The 16,644-nt window shown below is 54.8% G+C and overlaps 1 protein-coding gene across 33 annotated transcripts in view; it reads left to right on the top strand.

Annotated features, from left to right (window-relative positions):
* Positions 1 to 16,424, top strand: part of MAST3 (microtubule associated serine/threonine kinase 3) — a 56,552-nt gene extending 40,128 nt beyond the window's left edge. For 22 of the 33 annotated variants that reach the window (XM_055239532.2, XM_055239546.2, XM_055239552.2 and 19 more), the window contains 11 exons: positions 543 to 644; positions 2,040 to 2,162; positions 3,768 to 3,877; positions 6,656 to 6,789; positions 8,515 to 8,759; positions 9,217 to 9,444; positions 9,755 to 9,981; positions 10,494 to 10,616; positions 11,630 to 11,793; positions 12,189 to 12,370; positions 13,934 to 16,424. In XM_055239532.2, coding sequence (XP_055095507.1) covers positions 543 to 644; positions 2,040 to 2,162; positions 3,768 to 3,877; positions 6,656 to 6,789; positions 8,515 to 8,759; positions 9,217 to 9,444; positions 9,755 to 9,981; positions 10,494 to 10,616; positions 11,630 to 11,793; positions 12,189 to 12,370; positions 13,934 to 14,469 — 2,174 coding nt within the window. In that variant the 3' untranslated portion in view covers positions 14,470 to 16,424. The remainder of the gene's footprint in view (positions 1 to 542; positions 645 to 2,039; positions 2,163 to 3,767; positions 3,878 to 6,655; positions 6,790 to 8,514; positions 8,760 to 9,216; positions 9,445 to 9,754; positions 9,982 to 10,493; positions 10,617 to 11,629; positions 11,794 to 12,188; positions 12,371 to 13,933) is intronic. The other 11 variants (XM_055239554.2, XM_055239558.2, XM_055239555.2 and 8 more) reach the window with 2 other exon arrangements.
* The last annotated feature ends 220 nt before the right edge of the window (positions 16,425 to 16,644 follow it).

Raw genomic sequence — 16,644 nt, forward strand, 5'->3', positions numbered from 1 at the left:
TGAGGCCGGGCACGGTGGCTCACACCTGTAATTCCAGCACTTTGGGAGGCTGAGGCAGGAGGATCATATAAGGCCAGGAGTTTGAGACCAGCCTGGACAACATGGTGAAACCCCATCTCTACTAAAAATACAAAAATTAGCCAGGCATGGTGGCGGGCACCTGTAATCCCAGCTACTTGGGAGGCTGAGGCAAGAGAATCACTTGAACCCAGGAGGTGGAGATTGCAGTGAGCTGAGATTGTGCCACTGCATCCAGCCTGGGCGACAGGGCGAGACTCCATCTCAAAAAATAAAAAAAAGAAGTGACATGTGAGCAGAGACCTGTAAGAACCTGAGAATGAGAGGAAGCCATAGAGACAGAAAAGGGAAAGGTGGCTCTGAGCGTAGGGCAAAGGCGCGGCAAAGGCTGTCAGTGGGTACCAAGCCTGCCACGTTGAAGGGGCAGAGGAGGCCAGTGGCTTGGAGTACACTGCGGTAAGGGGAAATGGTGGATGTTACTAGAAAGGAATACCCTTGCCTTCTCTCTCCCTCCCTCATTTTAGATGAGATCATGTGGCCAGAGGGAGACGAGGCCCTTCCAGCAGACGCCCAGGACCTCATTACCAGGTTGCTCCGGCAGAGCCCACTGGACCGTCTGGGCACTGGTATGTAGTGTGGGGGAGAAGCCAGGTGGGTGGCTCCTTCAGGCCCTGGGACCCAGGAAACGGAGGGATAGCGCCTGGAGTAGACAAGAGTTCTACTTGGGAAGCTGCATGGAGGAGGGGGTTTGCAGCTAGGGTTTTGAAGGATGCACAGGAGTTCTCCAGGAACTATCACAAGATAGTTGGAAAGAATAGAAAGTAGCTGGGTCTGGTGCCCATATGGAGCACTGAGCCTGAATAAGTATGTGAGGCTGTGAAGTCACCAGAACCTGTGTCAAAGGCCCAGCCCAGAAGATCCCACTGTCCAGTTTTCCCAGCCACCTGGTTAATCATTAAGGGACCGTTTGAGACTCATGCAGCCACCCACCATGTGGCCACTATGGCTCTTGTTCATGACTGAGGCTTCGCTATGGGAGATGGTTGGGTCCAAGGTCGGGGATCATCACCTGCTCTGTGGAGCAGAAACAAGTGGGAGAAGCCCGGGAAGGAGGGCTTCGTAAGGCTCTGGGCTTTCTCTAGGCGGTGTGGTCCCAGATGGCAGCGGAGAGAAGGGCAGAATCTTTGCAACCTGGGCAGCCTGGGTGCTTTTTTATTTTTTTGAGATTAGATCTCACTCTGTCACTCAGGCTGGAGTGGAGTTGCACAATCTTGGCTCACTGCAACCTCCCCCTCCCAGGCTCAAGCGATCCTCCCACCTCAGCCTCCTGAGTAGCTGGAACCACAGGCATGTGCCATCATGCCCAGCTAATTTTTATACTTTGGTAGAAATGAGATTTCACCATGTTGCCCAGGCTGGTCTCAAACTCCTGACCTCAAGTGATCTGCCCGCCTCAGCCTCCCAAAGTGCTGGCATTACAGGCATGAGCCACCATGCCTGGCTGCTGACCTGGGTTTGAATCCTGGCTTGGTCCCTCTCCAGGCTCCTAAATGACAGCGGATTTTTGTTCCCATTTTTCTGGTTCTTTTGTTGTTGTTGTTGTTGTTGTTGTTATTGTTTGAGACAGAGTCTCGCTTTGTTGCCCAGGTTGGAGTGCAGTGGTGCTATCTCAGCTCACTGCTGCAATCTCCACCTCCCAGGTTCAAGCGATTCTCTTGCCTCAGCCTCCCGAGTAGCTGGGAATACAGGCACCAGCCATCACACCTGGCTAATTTTTGTGTTTTTAGAAGAGATGGGGTTTTGCCATGCTGGCCAGGCTGGTCTCGAACTCCTGACCTCAGGTGATCCACCCTTCTTGGCCTCCCAAAGTGCTGGGATTACAGGTGTGAGCCACTGCGCCCAGCCCATTTTTCTGGTTCTATGTTGTCCGCACCCTGTGTCCACCATGGGCAGTGGGGGTGGGGGGCATCCTGTGGCGGGTGAGGTGAGGACCCACAGGGCTCAGCTGGGCATATCTGCAGGTGGCACCCACGAAGTGAAGCAGCACCCCTTTTTCCTGGCCCTGGACTGGGCAGGGCTTCTCCGACACAAAGCCGAGTTCGTGCCCCAGCTCGAAGCCGAGGATGATACCAGCTACTTTGACAGTAAGGAGGGGTCCCCCCGGCGGGGGGGGCTCTGCCATCCCTCAATCCCTGGGGGCAGAGGGCTGCGTGCCAGGCATTCCACCCGAGCTTGGCACCTCACCCTAGGCCTGGAGCTTCTGACTTCCTGAGCCTTCCAAGAATCTAGGGCGTGTGTCTGCCGCCCCCTGGCTGGATTTCCTGTGCTTCTGGGCTCAGGAGGCCACAGCATCCCTCAGGCTTCAGAAGGAGAAACCAAGGCACCAAGTGTGACAGACCTTTGGGGTTCCCCAGCAAGTTGGGCCTCCTGAGTGTCCGTCCCTGACCAGGCATGGGGCCCCATCTGTTACCCAGGAGGGTAGGGCGCCTCGTGCAGCTCTAGTGGAGGGGTCCCTGCAGGGGCACTGTAGGTGAGCTCTGAGGGATGACTCTCTCTCTCCCCACTTGGGGGTCCTGCCCTTCAGTGTCCAGCACCTCCTTCAGAGCTTGCTTCACGTCAGAGGTCTTCTCTGAGCTTGTTTCCTCTTCTGTAAAATGAGGAACATCCTTTATGTTTGAGATGCGCAATTTTGACCAGGCGCAGTGGCTCAAGCCTTTAATCCCAGAACTTTGGGAGGCTGAGGTGGGCAGATCACCTGAGGTCAGGAGTTCGAGACCAGCCTGCCTGACCAACATGGAGAAACCTGTGGGAAGCTGAGGCGTGAGAATTGCTTGAACCCGGGAGGTGGAGATTGCGGTGAGCTGAGGTGGCACCATTGCACTCCAGCCTGGGCAACAAGAGCAAAACTGCCTCAAAAAAAAAAAAAAAAAAAAAGAGAGATGCGCAATTTTACCTAATTCTGTGTGACCCATTTCAAGGAATCACTGAAGTTTAGAAATAGGAATTCCCGCCCCGGTCCCACAACCTGTTTTTTTGTTTGTTTGTTTGTTTTTGTTTTTGTTTTTTTTTGAGACAGAGTCTTGCTCTGTCGCCCAGGCTGGAGTGCAGTGGCGCGATCTCGGCTCACTGAAACCTCTGCCTCCCGGTTTCAAGCAATTATCTGCCTCAGCCTCCCGAGTAGTTGGGATTACAGGTGCTTGCCACCATGCTTGGCTAATTGGTCCCACAACTTTTTAATTATTTATTTGTTGAGATGGAGTCTCGCTCTGTCGCCCAGGCTGGAGTGCAGCGGTGCGATTTCGACTCACCACAACCTCTGCCTCCCAGGCTCAAGCGATTCTCCTGCCTCAGCCTCCCAAGTAGCTGGGATTACAGGCACGTACCACTACTGCCCAGCTAATATTTATATTTGTAGTAGAGACGGGGTTTCACCACGTTAGCCAGGCTGATCTCGAACTCCTGACCTCAAGTGATCCACCTGCCTTGGCCTCCCAAAGTGCTGGGATTACAGGCATGAGCCGCCGCACCCGGCCCCACAACTTTTTAGGGACACAACTGGTGTTGATCCCCAGATATCTGCTCTGCCACCCAAGCGTCCTGTGGTCCTTAAGCACACCAGGCACTGTCCCACCTCAGAGCCTTTGCCCTGGCAGTGACCTTATCCTGAGACGCCCTCCCTGCATCGCCACACTGCCCTTGAGATCATCTCTGGGCGTCAGGCGTGCTGCATGTGCCTCTCCCTCCCACAGCACGTTCGGAACGTTACCGCCACCTGGGCTCCGAGGACGATGAGACCAATGATGAAGAATCGTCCACAGAGATCCCCCAGTTCTCCTCCTGCTCCCACCGGTTCAGCAAGGTGGGCCCGGGTCCCAAGGGGAGCCACTGCTCAGAAAACATTGCATGATGTCTCTTTGCTTTCGTATCTGTTTTTTGATTTTGCTTTGTTTTGTTCTGTAGAGATGAGGTCTTGCTATGGTGCCCAGGCTGGTCTCCAATTCCTGAACTCAAGTGATCCTCCCACCTCGGCCTCCCAAAGTGCTAGGAATTGTATTTTTTTTGTTTTGTTTTGTTTGAGACGAAGTCTCGCTCTGTTGCCCAGGCTGGAGTGCAATGGCTCAATCTCAGCTCACTACAACCTCTGCCTTCCGGGTTCAAGTGATTCTCCTGCCTCAGCCTCCTGAGTAGCTGGGATTACAGGCGCCTGCCACCACACCCAGCTAATTTTTTGTATTTTTAGTAGAGATGGGGTTTCACCATGTTGGCCAGGCTGGTCTCAAACTCCTGACCTCAGGCTATCCTCCTGCCTCAGCCTCCCAAAGTGCTGGCATTACAGGCATGAGCCACTGCACCTGGTCAATTTTTTTTGTATTTTTAGTAGAGATGGGGTTTCACCATGTTGGCCAGGCTGGTCTCAAACTCTTGACCTTGTGATCTGCCCGCCTCGGCCTCCTAAAGTCCTGGGATTACAGGCATGAGCCATCGCGCCTGGCCTTGTTTTTTTTTGTTTTGTTTTGTGTTTTTTTTTTTTTTTTTTGAGACAGAGTCTCGCTCTGTCGCCCAGGCTGGATGCAGTGGCACGATCTCGGCTCACTGCAAGCCCCGCCTCCCGGGTTCACGCCATTCTCCTGCCTCAGCCTCTCCGAGTAGCTGGGACTACAGGCGCCCGCCACCACGCCCGGCTAATTTTTTCTATTTTTAGTAGAGACGGGGTTTCACCGTGGTCTCGATCTCCTGACCTCGTGATCCGCCCGCCTCGGCCTCCCAAAGTGCTGGGATTACAAGCGTGAGCCACCGCGCCCGGCCGTGTTTTGTTTTTTTTAATTTGCCTTTGTTTTAGCCATTTTCAGGCATACAATTTCCGAGGCGGGCGTATCATTTGAGGTCAGGAGTTCAAGACCAGCCCGACTAACATGGTGAAGCCCTGTCTCTACTAAAAATACAAATTTAGCCGGGTGTGGTGGCAGGTGCCTGTAACGCCAGCTACTCGGGAAGCTGAGGCAAGAGAATTGCCTGAACCCCAGAGGTGGAGGCTGCAATAAGCTGAGATCACACCGCTGCACTCCAGCCTGGGCGACAGAGCGAGACTCTGTCTCAAAAAATAATAATAATAATAATAAAGTAAAATAAAATGTACAATTTCGTGGCATTCAGCACATTCACAATGTTGTGTAACTGTCACCTCTATCTAGCTCTCAAATGTTTGATTCCCCCAAAAAGATAATTCATACCCATTAGCAACCACTCCCCATTTGTCCTCCTTCAGCCTCCATCTTTATGGATTTGCCTGTTCTGGGCATTTCATATCAATGGAATCTCACACTGTGTGGCCTTTTGGGTCTGGCTTCTCTTACTCAGCATCATGTACTCAAGGCTCATCCCTACTGCACTGTGGACCAGTGCTTGCTTCCTTTTTGTGGCTGAGTAATATTCCATCATATGGACAGAACACATGGTTTATCCACCCATCTTTGATGCACATTTGGGTCTATTCCACCTTGTGAATACAGGTACCATGCTGGGTGTTATTTTAGTTTATTTACTTATTTATTTATTATTGAGATGGAGTCTTGCTCTGTTGCCCAGGCTGGAGTGCAATGGTGCAATCTCAGCTCACTGCAACCTCCACCTTCTGGGTTCAAGCAATTCTCCTGCCTCAGCCTCCCAAGTAGCTGGGATTACAGGTGCACGCCATCACACCCAGCTAATTTTTGTATTTTTAGTAGCAACAGGGTTTCACTATGTTGCCCAGGCTGGTCTCAAACTCCTGTCCTCAAGCGATCCGCCTGCCTCAGCCTCCCAAAGTCCTGGGATTAAAGGCATGAACCACCGTGCCTGGCCCTGGATGTTATTTTATAACCTCACGAGCTTAACTTACGTTCCCTACTTTGTTTATGATCTGATCAAAAAATGCTCCACTCTGCTCTAGGCCTGGGCCCCAGGCAGGACTTTCTAGTCAGCAGCAAAAATGCAGCTTGGTAGCCTGGCCCCTGAGCCTCAGTTTTTCCATCTGTACAATGGGCTAAAGTCTATGCTCTTTTAGGGATGTGGGGAGTGAGGATTTAGGGAAGTGACTCATACCAAAGCACCTGGTACATAGGAATCACTGGACTAAGCCAGCTTTCTTTTTTTTGAAACAGAGTCTCGCTCTGTCTCCTAGGCTGGAGTGTAGTGGCACGATCTCGGCTCACTGCAACTTCCGCCTTCCGGGTTCAAGCCATCCTCCTGCCTCAGCCTCCCAAGTAGCTGGCACTACAGGCATGTGCCACCACACCCAGCTAATTTTTGTATTTTTAGTAGAGATGGGTTTTTACCATGTTGGCCAGGCTGGTCTTGAACGCCTGACCTCAAGTGATCCGCCCACCTCAGCCTCTCAAAGTGCTGGGATTACAGGCATAAGCCACCAGGCCCGGTCTAAGCCAGCTTTCTTGCCACCTTTGTTGTTACTGGTTTTTTTGTTTGGGCTTCTTTTTTTTTTTTCTTTTTTCTTTTTTTGAGACAGGGTTTTGCTATGTTGCCCAGGCTGGTCTCAAACTCCTGAGCTCAAGTGATCCTCCCGGCTGGGCCTCCGAAAGTGCTGGGATTACAGGCATGAGCCATCGCACCCGGTTTACCATTCTTTTGTCTTGTCTCCCAGGTCTACAGCAGCTCTGAGTTCCTGGCCGTCCAGCCCACTCCTACCTTCGCTGAAAGGAGCTTCAGTGAAGACCGGGAGGAGGGGTGGGAGCGCCCCGAGGTGGACTATGGCCGCCGGCTGAGTGCTGACATCCGGTAGGTGACCTGAGGAAGTGTAGGCAAATCCAGCTTCCAAGCCTGCTGGGAGGTAGAGACACAAAATCTGATGCAAAGGGAGTTTCCAAGTGGCCAAGTAGAAAAGGGTCAAACATATTGACCAGCCTATCAGATCCCTGACAACCTTGCTCTCTTTGGCTCTGTGTTTCTCACCATGCAAACATAAAACAGCTATGTACCATCATGCTGATAGGCACACTTTTCCTTCTGTCCAGAATGCCCTTTGCTGACTAACTCCTGTTCATCCTTCAAAGCTTAGACCCAACAGAAACAGTCAATGTCTGCTAGAGGATGGGTGTTGGAAGCTGGACTTTTTTTTTTTTTTTTTTTTTGAGACGGAGTCTCGCTCTGTCACACAGGCTGGAGTGCAGTGGCGCAATCTCGGCTCACTGCAAGCTCCGCCTCCCGGGTTCACGCCATTCTCCTGCCTCAGCCTCCCGAGTAGCTGGGACTACAGGCGCCTGCCACCATGCCCGGCTAAATTTTTTATATTTTTAGTAGAGACGGGGTTTTGCCGTGTTAGCCAGGATGGTCTCGATCTCCTGACCTCGTGATCTGCCCTCCTCAGCCTCCCAAAGTGCTAGGATTACAGGCGTGAGCCAGTGTGCCCAGCCCTTTATTTTTTCTTTTGTTAAGAGACTCTGTCTCCCAGACTAGAGTACAGTGGCACGATCATAGCTCACTGCAGCCTCAAACTCCTGGGCTCAAGAGATCGTCTCACGTAGCTGAGACTACAGGCGTGCACCACGGCACCCGGCTAATTTTTTGTAGGCCAGGTGCAGTGGCTTACACTTGTAATCTCAACACTTTGGGAAGCCGAGGCAGGTGGATTACCTGAGGTCAGGAGTTCAAGACCAGCCTGGTCAACATGGCGAAACCCCGTCTCTACTAAAAACAAAAAAATTAGCCTGGTATAGTGGCGCACGTCTGTAATCTCAGCTACTTGGGAGGCTGAGGCACAAGAATTGCTTGAACCTGGGAGGCAGAGGTTACAGTGAGCCAAGATTGTGCCACTGCACTCTGGCCTGGGTGACAGAGCGAGACTCTGTCTCAAAAAAACAAAACAAAACAAAAAACAAAAAATTGTAGAGATGGGGTCTCCTTATGTTGCCCAGCCTGGTCTCAAACTCCTGGCCTCAAACAATCCTCCTGTCTCAGCCTCCCAAGGTGCTGGAATTATAGGTGTCAGCCACTGCACCCAGCCTGGAAGCTGGGTTTTAAAAGTTGAATAGGAAGCCGGGTGCAGTGGCTCACACCTGTAATCCCAGCACTTTGGGACCCCAAGGCAGGCGGGTCACTTGAGCTCAGGAATTCAAGACCAGTCTGGCCAACATGGTGTAATCCCGTCTCTACTAAAAATACAAAAATTAGCCCAGTGTGGTGGCAGGCACCCATAATCCCAGCTACTTGGAAGGCTGAGGCAGGAGAATCACTTGAGCCCTGGAGGCAGTGGTTGTAGTGAGCTGAGATTGCACCACTGCACTTCAGCCTGCGTGACGGAGTGAGACCCTGTCTTTAAAAAAAAAGGTGAATAAGCGGTCTCCAGGTGGACAGAGAGGACAGTGCAGACAGAGGGAACTCGTCCTGTCTATGCAAATTGCCCCTGACTGCAGACTGAGAGTTAAGATGTGGCCATAAAAGGTGGCTGAGTATCCTGGGGTGCAGGTGCCTGGCAGGGGTGATGCAGGCTCTTCCTCCCTGCAGGCTGAGGTCCTGGACATCCCCTGGATCCTCCTGTCAGTCATCTTCGTCCCAGCCCGAGCGGGGTCCCAGCCCATCTCTCCTGAATACCATCAGCCTGGACACAATGCCCAAGTTTGCCTTCTCATCAGAGGATGAGGGGGCAGGCCCAGCCCCTGCAGGCCCCAAGAGGCCCGTCTTCATTCTAGGGGAGCCTGACCCCCCACCAGCGGCCACCCCAGTGATGCCCAAGCCCTCGAGCCTTTCTGGTAAGCGGGCCCTGAGTAAGAGGGATGATGTCATGGAAGTTTCCCAGAGGAGGGGCTATTTGAGATGGGTTTTCAAGGATGAGTAGGAGTTCTCCAGAGCCAACAAAGGCTTTAAGAGAGGAGAAGCCAGGGTCCCAGAGAGACCTCCAGCCCCCAAGGAACCCCAGTCTAGGGTAAATGCCCCCAGCTTCATAGAGTCAGGATTGGACCCCTAGCTCCCAAGATGGGGGAACTAAGGGTCTAAATGGGTGTGGAGGAAGGCTTCCTGGAGGAGGGAACTTGAAGGCTTTTGCCTAGAGAATAATTTGGGAAGGGAATGCAGGAAGAGGGAACTGCATGAGCAAAGGCCAGGAGGCTGGACTGTGTAAATAGCGACCAGGGAGGAAGGGCCTTAAGGTCCCTTTAGGACCACATGGTGAGTTTGAGGGGCACCCGGCTGACCCTGCTGACCCTCTAGCTGACACGGCTGCTCTCAGCCACGCCCGCCTACGGAGCAACAGCATCGGCGCCCGACACTCCACACCAAGGCCTCTGGATGCCGGCCGGGGCCGCCGCCTTGGGGGCCCAAGAGACCCAGCCCCTGAGAAGTCCAGAGCCTCCTCCAGCAGTGGCAGTGGTGGCGGCGGTGGGGGCCGCGTGCCCAAGTCGGCCTCTGTCTCTGCCCTGTCCCTCATCATCACAGCAGGTAATGCCCAAGGCCCCCTCTCACCTTTGTCTGTCTGCACGCATTTTAACCAACAGGATGGGGGCCCTTCCTGAGTTGGGGAGGCTGGGGATGAGCCCCAGAAGAGGGGAGGAGGAGCAGGACACAGGGAGAGCTGGGGGGACGGTGTTCCCAGTAGAGGGCACTGCACGTGCAAAGGCCTGGTGGGGTGACCATGCTTGGGACATTGAAGCAACAGCAAAGTGGCCAGGGTGGTCGTTGTGGTGGGAAAGAGGGGGCCCCAGGGGAGACCTGTGAGAGAGTGAGTGACCCCCTCCCTAACCCCCTGCAGATGATGGCAGCGGCGGTCCCCTTATGAGCCCCCTTTCCCCGCGCTCTCTGTCCTCGAACCCGTCGTCCCGTGACTCCTCGCCGAGCCGAGACCCGTCCCCCGTGTGTGGCAGCGTGCGGCCCCCCATCGTCATCCACAGCTCCGGCAAGAAGTACGGCTTCAGCCTGCGGGCGATCCGCGTCTACATGGGTGATAGTGACGTCTACACTGTGCACCACGTCGTCTGGGTGAGTGCGGAGTGGGAATGGCAGGGACCCGGGTCCTAGTCTGACTCTGCCCAGTCACGTCCCTTCTCAGAGCTGCATTTTGGAGCCTGGCAGGGTTAGGTAGACAGAGCTGGTGCCACCGAGTTCATCTTGGTCCCTGTCAGTTGGCAGGAAGGAGGTCAGATGAGAGAGACAAGGATGGATGGATGGAGGCTCACAGATCCCAAGTGGCATTAACCTCCCAGCTCCACATGGGGATGCACTGGGCATGTTATCCTCCCTCTCCCAGCCCAAGGGCGTCAGGGCATGCCCTCCCTATTGGTTGTTCCCTGAACACACACAGAAGGCTTTCTGGAGGAGGGGGCATAGGAACTGGGGCTTTGATGGGTGAGTAGGAGTTCCCCAGGATCAGGGAAACTGAGGCAGCACAAGAGGCAGCAGCTTGCTGGGGTCCCACAGCAGACCCAGCCTGGGCTGGGGTCTCCAGATGTGGGGCCCAGGCCATTGACCCCACCGTTCTCGTCTGCCCCCAGAGTGTGGAGGACGGAAGTCCCGCCCAGGAGGCGGGCCTGCGGGCCGGGGACCTCATTACCCACATCAACGGGGAGTCGGTGCTGGGGCTGGTGCACATGGACGTCGTGGAGCTGCTGCTGAAGGTACGGCACCCCCACTGCCCACCCTCAGGGCTCTCCGGCACCCCTTGGCAGCAGCTCCCCGTTCCCGGTGGTTCTCCATGTCCAGACACACAACCCCACATTCAATGTCAACTCCAGGCCTGGCACACCCACTTCCTTCTGCCCAGAATACATGTCCTTCTTCAGCCCCCAACATCACCCCTCAGAGCTGCTCCTCCAGGAAGCCCTCCCTTCTCCCTGGGCGCCCTCACATCTGTTCCTCCCTCTGGCTGAGGCCTGGAGGTAGGAGATGGGCTCCAGATAGGAGGAAGGGCCGGGCACGGTGGCACACGCCTGTAATCCCAGCACTTTGGGAGGCCGAGGTGGGAGGATCACCTGAGCTCAGGACTTTGAGACCAGCCTGGGCAACAGAGCGAGACCCCATCTCTGCAAAAAATTAAAAAATAAAATTAGCTAGGCATGGTGGCATGCGCCTATAGTCCTAGGTACTTGGGAGTCTGAGGTGAGAGGATCGCTTGGGCCCAGGAGGTTGAGGCCATAGTGAGCCGTGATTGTGCCATACTGCACTCCAGCCTGGGAGACAGAGTGAGACCCTCCCTGGTTCTAAAAAAATAGAGGGCTCTCATGTGGGCAGCTGCGTGGGTGGCTCATTGGACAGCTGGACACTGGGCAGGTGTCTTTGGCCTAATGACTCATGGGCCATTAGGTGAGTGATTGGGGGATGGGGAGATGTTGGGGTGATTAATGGGTGGATACCAGATAAGTGGGTGACAGACCCCGGGAGGGTGGAGAGTGAAGAGGGCAGGCCTCGATGGGCATTGACCACAGAGGGAAGGATCTTACCAGGAGGGATGGTGCTCCCTGGGCTGTTGTTTGACCGGATATATTGGGTAGGTCACTGGTTGTGTGGATGAATGGATGTTAGCGTGGTGGGTCCCAGCTGGTGCCCAGAGTGAAGGGGACACAGCAGCTGCCTGGCAAGTGCTGGGCCCTGTGAGAGGCACAGAGGCAACCCCTCACCATCCCTCCCACAGAGCGGCAACAAGATATCCCTGCGGACCACGGCCCTGGAGAACACCTCCATCAAGGTGGGCCCCGCCCGGAAGAATGTGGCCAAGGGCCGCATGGCACGCAGGAGCAAGCGGAGCCGTCGGCGGGAGACCCAGGATCGGTGTGCGGCAGTGACCACCAGGGAGCGGTACACAGGGGCAGGCCATGGAGACTGGGGTTCTTTTTTTCTTTTCTTTTTCTTTTTTTTTTTTTTTTTTTTCGAGACAGTGTCTTGCTCTGTTGCCCAGGCTGGAGTGTAGTGGCTCAATCTTGGCTCACTGCAACCTCCACCTCCCGGGTTCAAGCGACTGTCCTGCCTCAGCCCCCTAAGTAGCTGGGACTACGGGCGTGCACTATCATGCCCAGCTAATTTTTATATTTTCAGTAGAGACAGGGTTTTGCCATGTTGGCCAGGCTGGTCTCGAACTCCTGACCTTAAATGATCCGTCTGCCTCGGCCTCTGAAAGTGCTGGGATTACAGGTGTGAGCCACCATGCCTGGCCAGGAGCAGGGGTTCTGAAGCCTCCGGTTTTCTTACCCCAGGCGGAAGTCACTCTTCAAGAAGATCTCCAAGCAGACCTCCGTGCTGCACACCAGCCGAAGCTTCTCCTCCGGACTCCACCACTCACTGTCATCCAGTGAGAGCCTCCCCGGCTCGCCCACCCACAGCCTCTCCCCCAGCCCCACCACTCCCTGCCGAAGCCCAGCCCCTGATGTCCCAGCAGGTGGGTGCACCCTGACCCCCTGCCGCCCCGGCTACCCTGGGAGCAAGGGCTGGTGGGCCCCAGGAGGGAGGAAGGAGTTTAGGGGATGGAATGACGCGATGTAGGGAAAAAGATGACCGGGATCCTGGTGTCTAGCAGGGAACCTGGGAGTACTTAGAGACGAGTGCAGGTGCCAGGGAAGGGTGTGCCCAGCAGAAGAAACATCATGGACAAATGGGGCTAGACAGGAGGGTGGGAAAACTGAGAAGAGGCCAGGCGCGGAGACTCATGCCTGTAATCCCAACACTTTGGGAGCCCAAGGCAGGAAGATCACTGAGCCCAGGAGTTTGAGACCAGCCTGGGCAACACAGGGAGACCCCATCTGTACAAAACATAAAAAAATTAGGTGGGTGTAAGGCCGGGCATGGAGGTTCACACCTGTAATCCCAGCACTTTGGGAGGCCGAGGCAGGTGGATCACCTGAGGTCGGGAGTTCAAGACCAGCCTGGCCAACATGGAGAAACCCTGTCTCTACTAAAAATACAAAATCAGCCAGGCGTGGTGGCACATGCCTATAATCCCAGCTACTAGGGATGCTGAGGCAGGAGAATCGCTTGAACCCAGGAGGCGGAGGTTGCGGTGAGCCGAGATGGTGCCATTGCACTTCAGCCTGGGCGACGAGAGCAAAACTCAATCTCCAAAAAAAAAATTAGGTGGGCGTGGTGTTGCACACCTGTGGTCCCAGCTAATCTGGAGGCTGAGATGGGAGGATCACTTGAGCCCAGGAGGTCAAGGCTGCAGTGAGCCATGATTGCATCACTGCACTCCAGCCTGGGCAACAGAGTGAGATCCCGTCTCAAAAAACAAAAGGAAAAAAAAAACAGAAGTGATACAGAGAAGGCTTTCTGGAGGAAGGGGAGTAGGAGCTGGGGCTTTGATGGGTGAGTAGGAGTTCACCAGAGCTAGGCCAAGGAAACAGCCCTCAGCAGGAGGCAGAAAAGTCTGGCATGAACCAGGCATGATGGCTCATGCCTATAATCCCAGCACTTTGGGAGGCCAAAGCAGGCGGATCACTTGAGGTCAGGAGTTTGAGACCAGCCTGGCCAACATGATGAAACCCCAACTCTACTAAAAATACAAAAATTAGCCAGGTGTGGTGGCACATGCCTGTAGTCCCAGTTACTTAGGGGGCCAAGGCACGAGAATCACTTGAACCTGGGAGGTGAAGGTTGCAGTGAGCCAGGATCATGCCACTGCACTCCAGCCTGGGTGACAGAGCAAGACTCTATTAAAAAAAAAAAAAAAAATTAGCCAGCCATGGTGGCCTGCACCTGTTGTCCCAGCTACTCAGGAGGCTGAGTTGTGAGGATCGCTTCAGCCCAGGAGGTTGAGGCTATGATTGAGCCAGTGCACTACAGCCTGAGCAACAGAGCAAGACCCTGTCTCAAAAACAAAAACAACCAGGCATGATGGGTGGCCACATGGAAGGATGTGGGCTTTAGCAGTTTTTGTCAGTCCCACAGCTCCACTTCCGGACTGGGGACGTTGAGGCCAGAAGCCCTGACCTACGCTTATCACCCACAGATACCACTGCATCCCCACCCAGCGCATCCCCCAGCTCCAGCAGCCCCGCCTCCCCAGCTGCTGCTGGCCACACCCGCCCCAGCTCCCTGCACGGCCTGGCTGCCAAGCTTGGGCCACCCCGCTCCAAGACTGGCCGCCGCAAATCCACCAGCAGCATCCCGCCCTCCCCGCTGGCCTGCCCGCCCATCTCCGCACCCCCACCCCGCTCGCCCTCGCCCCTGCCTGGGCATCCGCCTGCACCTGTCCGATCCCCGCGGCTGCGCCGGGGCCAGTCGGCTGACAAGCTGGGCACAGGGGAACGGCTGGATGGGGAGGCGGGGCGGCGCAGTCGTGGGCCAGAGGCCGAGCTCGTGGTCATGCGGCGGCTGCACCTGTCCGAGCGCCGAGACTCCTTCAAGAAGCAGGAGGCCGTGCAGGAAGTTAGCTTCGATGAGCCGCAGGAGGAGGCCACTGGGCTGCCCGCCTCAGTGCCACAGATCGCCGTGGAGGGCGAGGAAGCCGTGCCAGTAGCTCTCGGGCCCACCGGGAGAGACTGATCCCCTGCCAGGTCTCTCCCTGGCCTCAAAGTTACGCGTTTTCTTGTGCAATGTTTTTTCCATAAAGTCACGCCTGGATGGGGACTGAGCCACCAGCCTGACACCCAGAAGGCGAGAAGCCATCTTGGTCCTTGCTGGAAGGTGGACACACCGCTTGTGTTGTGGTGTCAATCGGGGCTGGATGGGGCAAGAATGGGGGACAAGGGTAGCTTTGTAAATAGCAGCAAATCCCTGCAACTAATTTATTACTTTTTTTTCCTTTTTTTTTTTTTTTGAGACAGAGTCTCACTCTGTTGCCCGGGCTGGAGTGCAGTGGCGTGATATCGGCTCACTGCAACCTCCGCCTCCCAAGTTCAAGCGATTGTCCTGCCTCAGCTTCCCAAGTAGCTGGGATTACAGGCACCTGCCACTATGCCCGGCTAATTTTTTGTGTTTTTAGTACAGACGGGGTTTCACCATGTTGGTCAGGCTGGTCTCAAGCTCCTGACCTCATGATTCGCCCGCCTCGGCCTCCCAAAGTGCTGGGATTACAGGCGTGAGCCACTGGGCCCAGCCTAATTTATTACTTTTTATAAGCGATAGCCGTACTGAGCTGCCCCCTGAAGGCGGCTGCCAGGTCTTGCCCCATGCACCTGGGACTCTGTTTGCAGGCCCTGCCCTCTGGGCTAAGAAGGAAGCACTTTGGACAAGTCATCTATGTTTGTGTTTTCTAGTTTTTCTGTACTTTTTAAGTGTTTTGTGTTACCTGGTCTCATTCCCCTCCCCACACCCACCCATTTGAGGGGATGGAGTTGAAGTCACCTGGTCACCTGTACCGGTCCAGTTTGGATACAACCTGGATTGTCCATAAACAATTCCTCTCACCCACAAAATAATGTAATCCCAACGATGGACTGGATTCTGAAGGCCACTTCCCACCATCAGCTGCCATCCCCAGGCAGTGCCTGCTCTATATATAGAGTCTGCCTCCAATCCTGCAGGCTTCAGCCTGGAGAAGGGATGTGGGAGCTGGAGCTTTGATGGATGAATAGGTGTTCACCGGATCTGGGCAGAGGGGTCATCCGCTCCCCAGGTGGGCACTGATAAAGGAAGGTACAGGCCTCACCTGGCACTGCCAAGGCAGCCTCTGGAAATGCTCGACTGTCTCGGGGCATGCTCCAGTATGCCAGTCCTGCGGGATTATATTCAGCTACTTCCAGAAACACTCAGTGTCCCCTCCCCTCAGGCTCCGCCTCGGCCTCGCCTTGTCCAGTCTACCCTGGACAAGATGCCATGTGTTTGAGGCCCAGCAGAGTAAGCCCTTGGCGGTGATGTGTCTGAAACACTTGTTAGGGGTTCCCTCCATATGTCAGAGCCTCTCTGGGATGAAGTTCAAGCCAGAAAACCCAGTTGAGGCTCGAGTTTGAATTTCAGCTTCACTGTGTGGCTCTGGGAAAATGGCTTTCCCACTCTGTGCCTCAGTTTCCTTGTGTTTACAAGACTAATCCCATTGACTGTTTATTAAGCACCTACTGTGTGCCAAGCGCTTTTACGTGGCTTCTCCCTCAGCCAGCCTTGAGAAGGCTGGAGGTGGTGTCATCACCTCCATTTTACAGACAAAGCAGCTGAGACCCCAGCGAGGGGCGGAGACCTGTCCCACGATCACCCAGCAGGAGTCGTGGCAGAACGGAGCATCAGCCAGACCCTGTTGTGGGCGTTGTCATTAAGGGGGCTTGAATGGAGGGTCTGGTGTCAGATACAGCTGACTCCAGCCCCAGCTCATCCCCCATGATGCTGTGTGACCCACTGGGCACTCTGGTGAGGGAGCTTTCCAGACATCAACAGCCCACTCTGCTTTCCTTTCTGAGTCCCCTGTCCAGCACTGCCTAGTGTTGGAGGGTAGACCAAGGCTGTGCATGATTCACCCCCTCCTTCCATCCTGGAGCTGGCAGTGAATAAAAGCCCGTATTTACAAAGATGAGTTCCAACGTCTGGATTTGTGAGGGGCTGAGAAAGGAGGAAGGGAAGAGTGGGGAGGGGAGCGGAGTGAAATAGACCCATGGCTCAAAGTCATTGCAAGTGGGTTTTTAGGGCTGCATAGCAGTTCGCTGTTGAGATTCTTCCCGATGCCATCGCTGGAACCAGCCTCCTGCTACCCTCTCCCTGTGAGTACTCCATCATAGCTCTGCCTTTAAA

The sequence above is a fragment of the Symphalangus syndactylus genome, chromosome 13, assembly GCF_028878055.3.
Source record: "Symphalangus syndactylus isolate Jambi chromosome 13, NHGRI_mSymSyn1-v2.1_pri, whole genome shotgun sequence".
Taxonomy (NCBI): domain Eukaryota; kingdom Metazoa; phylum Chordata; class Mammalia; order Primates; family Hylobatidae; genus Symphalangus; species Symphalangus syndactylus.